The 4,978-nt window shown below is 42.3% G+C and overlaps 1 protein-coding gene across 1 annotated transcript; it reads left to right on the top strand.

Moving 5' to 3' along the window:
• The first annotated feature begins 2,492 nt into the window (after positions 1-2,492).
• On the top strand, positions 2,493-4,665 carry LOC131242359 (homeobox-leucine zipper protein ATHB-6-like). Its single transcript, XM_058240950.1, has 3 exons — positions 2,493-2,994; positions 3,341-3,717; positions 3,805-4,665. Exons 1-3 carry the CDS (start codon positions 2,934-2,936, stop codon positions 4,312-4,314), a joined length of 948 nt encoding a protein of 315 aa, XP_058096933.1. The 5' UTR covers positions 2,493-2,933; the 3' UTR covers positions 4,315-4,665.
• Positions 4,666-4,978: the final 313 nt, after the last annotated feature.

Here is a 4,978-nt window from a genome sequence, read left to right as displayed (position 1 = left end):
CAGGGAGCCCTTTTTCCACTCCCACCAAATCAATCTGCACCACTTAAGCCGTACAAAAATTACTATTTAAGCTGGCACAAATTTATGGACAGCCCCAAAACAATTATCCTTCCCTTACAGCTTATCTCTTAGCTATTTATTCATATTTTATTTCTTTTTTTTTTTGGATCTTAAGATCATGCAAGTATTTTCATTAATGGAGATTGTAGACCCTCTTTTATCAACAATAGAAAAGGTTACATAAGCAAGGAGTTTCAGTGCTTGTTAGCATATAGATACCTAAAGAAAACCCTAAGCATTAGGTTTTAGTATTAAAAAAATTGTGATTTTCTTTCCTTTGATTTTTTAAAGTGTGAGAGATAGCTAGATCCCTTAAAACTTTCCAAAGGTCTATCGATTCGAGAACATATTCAAGATCTCAGCTCGATGTCCTTGCATCATTCTCCACTGAATTGATGCTATGTTTTGAGAACTAGGGAGGAATGTTCGTTAGGTGGCCACGTGTACAAAATGACTAAAGGGTGAAGAGAAATTGACAAGTATCCCTAATCGTATGCATAACATTGGCCCACTTGATAATTTTTAGTACTGATTCAATGCACCAGTGTAAATGTTTGAGGCATAGCAAAGTACCGAGTGTAAGAGTGATCAACGGCTCTGATCTTGTACACATGCTCCTCTTTCCCTTTATCAGGCGAGTGCACTCGTCATTTCTAACTCGAGAACTGATATCCTCCCAGAACCTCGTGCCCTACTGCCTGTACAGCTAAGATGCCCGTTCTGCGGGGCATCCATGAAGATCACCGTCCACTCATCACATAAGATATGCCCCACCGTTAGAATTAACGGATAACTGATTTTCTGACATGGTGCTCATCTATGGCCCACCTGACGAATGGATCCGCCTCGTTTTTTAGTAGATTAACATTGATTGTGGGTACTACCGTTTTAATGGTCCTGATTTTCATACAACTATCTGATCAGCGGAGAAGATGGTAACGCACCACAAGTTTCGGTGCCGTGCCCGGAAGTGGTCAATTCACTTTCACAGACCATAACCGGTCCTGATTGAAAAGCAAGGTACCACAGCTTATCGTACTGTACCATTTTTTTCCGCCAACATACGACTTTTTACGCTATCAATACCATTAAAAATACAGGTCCGACCGCGTACATCACCTGCTGCAAAAGTGAGTCCGTTTGGATTATCAGATGGGCCAAACCATTTGAATCAACCGACGATCTGACTCGACAGCCAGGTTTGGTCCACCTAGCAGGCGGATCGACTTCAATTTCGACAATGTGATCTTCAAGGTGAGCCATTTTTTTCATGGTAACTATTCCCTAAAAAATGGCATGTGAGTAGGGAGGAAGCGGATTGGCTGGTGTACCACACACCACCGACCTGGCTGCTGTGTGTACATGTCGTGAGAAGACGAGCGCTGACAGTACTCGTGCTGCGAGTTGTACAAACGGTTCAAATGAGAACAAAGTGATATTGGCCCTATAATGATGTATTTATTATATCCATACCGTTCGTATATTTGGCGAGATCATTTTCAATTATTAGACTAAAAATGATTTATTTCTAAAGTTTAAGTGGACCACATCACAAATAGCATTGGGATAGTAATTCACTCCCTAGAGCCTATCATAATATTTATTTTCCATTCAATTTGTGCACCAGGTCACAAAAACTTAGACGAAGAAGAAAAACAAATATCATATTGGCTGCTGTGTGGTCTAATTAATCTTTATATTTGTTATATTTTTCATTTCAAGCCTTACGATGAGGTCATCTAATGAACGGACGATTTGGATATAACCCATGTCTCATGATGGGACCCATAGATATTGGCAACTTGAACACATGAGCATGGTCGGTGTTGTGTGGTACACCAGCCAGCCAATCCGCTTCCCAGTAGGGATGGATGGTATGGTACCACAAGACAGTGCGGCCCTCTTCGCGGGGCTTGCCTTGATGTATGTATCATATATCCATACCGTCCATTCGTTTTTTTAAATTATTTCAGGGCATTATCTAACAAATGAAGAAGATCCAGTTATCAGGTAGACCATATCATAGAAAACAGTGGTGATTGATCATGCTACGGTTAATTTGATTAGTGGATCTACTTCATTTTCTGAGAGAATGCCCTGAAATGATAAAATGATATGAAAAGATGGATGGAGAATACATTCATCAAAGTGGGCCATGACGTTAAGGAACGTACTCTTGGGCGAATACGGGCTCTCGCCTACTCCGCTCCCCCACAAATTGTGTTACGGTTGCCTGTAGTGATCAGTTCTCACAAATGATATCTTCCCCACAGGTTCCGGTCAAAAGGATGAGGTCGACTGGCAAATGTCTGTCATATTGCATTTGAGGTGGATTTCATTTCAATCTTCATTTCGTTAACCCGAGTCAGTTTCTAACCCATTTCTAACCCAGGTAGGTTTATTTATAGAGAGAGAGATTCGCCAGCGAAGTCATGAAAGAGAAGACATGATGATATTGGCCCTGCCTGCCTTGTTTTCCATCTCTCTCTGAAAATCTCTCTCTCTCTCCCTCAAAATCTCTCTTGTATTGATTGGGCAATAATGAGATAGAAGCAGAGTAGTGTGTTTCCACTGTTTGGCTTGTGGGTTTTCTCTTTCCTTTTTTTTTTTTTTGATGGGTTCTGAAAGAGAGGAATTTTGCAGAGAGAAGAGAAGTGAGAAACCCAAGTGCGGGTTTTGGCAGTTCAATGGTTATGTTTGTATTATTGCTTTCATGCTCATGGAAGTGAAATTTCCTAGGCTTTTCTCAAACTGCAGAGGTGTTGATTTCCTTCACCCTCTCAGCTAAACAGAGAGAGTGAGCTCTGTAATAAAAGAAAGAGAAAAGAATTCCTTGTTTGATTCTGGTTTTTAGGAATTTCAATTCTTGAGTTATGAAGCGGCCCAGTATCTCAGATTCCTCGGGTGTTATGATTCCTGTCTGCTCATCTGCAGGTAATCTTGATTATCAGTCGTCATCATATACCTGCCTTTGCATTTTGCTACCCCACCTCTTGATGATCCAGACCGTTCATTGGGTGCCTCTGTAGGTGGGCCATGCATGTGGGAAAACTATCAACGCCCCTATAAACTTTGAGTTAGTAGCAGCTGCACATAAACACACATTCTTAGTTTCCTTTGTATGGACGGCTGTGATTTGAGGGCATTGGGTCATTCCCCATCCACAGCTCGTCCTGTCAGATGAACGGTCTGGATCAAGGAACCGTGGGTCCCATTTATTTCGTTGGACTAATTCTCTCATTTTTTTCACTCTTGCTTTCCATACTGCTGTTGCTTTCAGAAACCAAAGGCTCAGGAAGCAAAAACAATGTCTACAATAGGGGATTTCGATCCATGTTAGATAGCATGGACGATGAAGATTGCATTGAAGAATCCGGACTGATCGGTGAAAAGAAGCGGCGTCTTAGCATTGAGCAGGTGAAGACCTTGGAGAAGAGCTTCGAAGTCGAAAACAAGCTCGAGCCCGAGCGGAAGGTGACGCTGGCTCGAGAACTAGGATTGCAGCCACGGCAGGTTGCCGTTTGGTTCCAAAACCGGCGAGCCCGTTGGAAAACCAAGCAATTGGAGAAAGATTATGGCCTCTTGAAGTCCGATTACGAATCTCTTAAGCTCAATCTCGATACTCTCCGTCGCGACAACGAAGCATTGTCAGTAGAGGTTGGTCATTGCTCTTTGCTGTTTTGAATTTCTCTAAGAATTTGAATTGGGTCGGTTCGAATTTTAATTCTAATTCTGTTTCTGCAGATAGAAGAACTGAAATCGAAGCTCGGAGTGAAGAACGTAGAGAACGGCTGCCGTGTGAAACAGGAAATCATTCAATCTGAATCCAAAAACAGGGTATTGGAACATAGCAAGATGGAGGACGATATCGATCAGAGCCATGAGCATTGTGATGGCGGCGGGCTCATGATGTTTGGCGACTTCAAAGATGGATCGTCGGACAGTGATTCGAGCGCGATCTTAAACGAAGATAATGGACCACACAGTGCTATCTCCTGTGAAATTCTTCATCCAAATGAACAGCCTGTTCCGTCGATTCTCAGATTCGACTGTGCATCTTCTTCCCATTCTTCAATCAATTACCTTCAATTCTCGGACTATCCCCGCATTGCTTCAAACACCCAAAAGGCGTATCATCAGATGATGAAGATGGAAGAGAATAATCTCCTGACTGGAGGAGATGAGCATTGCAATCTCTTCGAAGAAGAACAGGCTCCGAGCCTTTCATGGTACTGTCCTGAGCCATGGATTTGAAAGGAGAAAAGGACCTGAAAAAATGGCAATGAGGGAAAAGAGCCGTTGGAGAATTTTGTAAAATTGCAAATGTATTTAGCTTTCTGTCGCCTTTTTGTACAAAAAGACTTCACCTCTGTTGAGAAGAGCTGATCGCGTAGAGAAGATACTCCAACAGAGCAGAAATAAAAGAAGGGAGAATAGGAGAGATTTTGATGCGTTGGCTACTGTATTCCAAATATCGGTGTATAAGCATCTCTACCACGGACGTGCTGGTTTATCCCGACCGTCCAATTGGTGGGCCACTTCGGCCATTGCCCAAATATAGTTTTGGTTCGTTGTAGGAAATTGAAGCAATGGCACCATTCATCTAATTGTTGTAACTTTCCATTTGATTGCTGTGAACTGGATGAGTAGGACATCGCAAGCGGGCACCAAGTTGGACGGTCTGGATTGATGAAGATAGATGGAGCGGATGAGTCGCAACCATTTAAGAAATTGTGAAAGTTGGAAATTATAATCTAGCCCTTGATTAAGGAAGAGGCACTTGTACACCGAATGACCCACTGGTCACGATCATTTCCTAGATTCAACGGTTTAGATCAACGATCCCTCTCTTAAAACTTTACTCCAAATAATTGCTAATTGTATATTAGAGGGGCGGCGGCTTCGGTGGATCTATCAC

Source organism: Magnolia sinica, chromosome 4, assembly GCF_029962835.1.
Source record: "Magnolia sinica isolate HGM2019 chromosome 4, MsV1, whole genome shotgun sequence".
Taxonomy (NCBI): Eukaryota; Viridiplantae; Streptophyta; class Magnoliopsida; order Magnoliales; family Magnoliaceae; genus Magnolia; species Magnolia sinica.
Note: the sequence above shows the minus strand (reverse complement) of the source record. Positions and strands in the feature narration are given on the sequence as shown.

Excerpts from the sequence above, each read along its gene's own strand:
- LOC131242359 (XM_058240950.1), top strand. The coding sequence starts at position 2,934 with ATGAAGCGGCCCAGTATCTCAGATTCCTCGGGTGTTATGATTCCTGTC. Across the intron at positions 2,995-3,340 it reads TCCTGTCTGCTCATCTGCAG|AAACCAAAGGCTCAGGAAGC; the intron begins GTAATCTTGATT and ends TGTTGCTTTCAG. Across the intron at positions 3,718-3,804 it reads ACGAAGCATTGTCAGTAGAG|ATAGAAGAACTGAAATCGAA; the intron begins GTTGGTCATTGC and ends CTGTTTCTGCAG.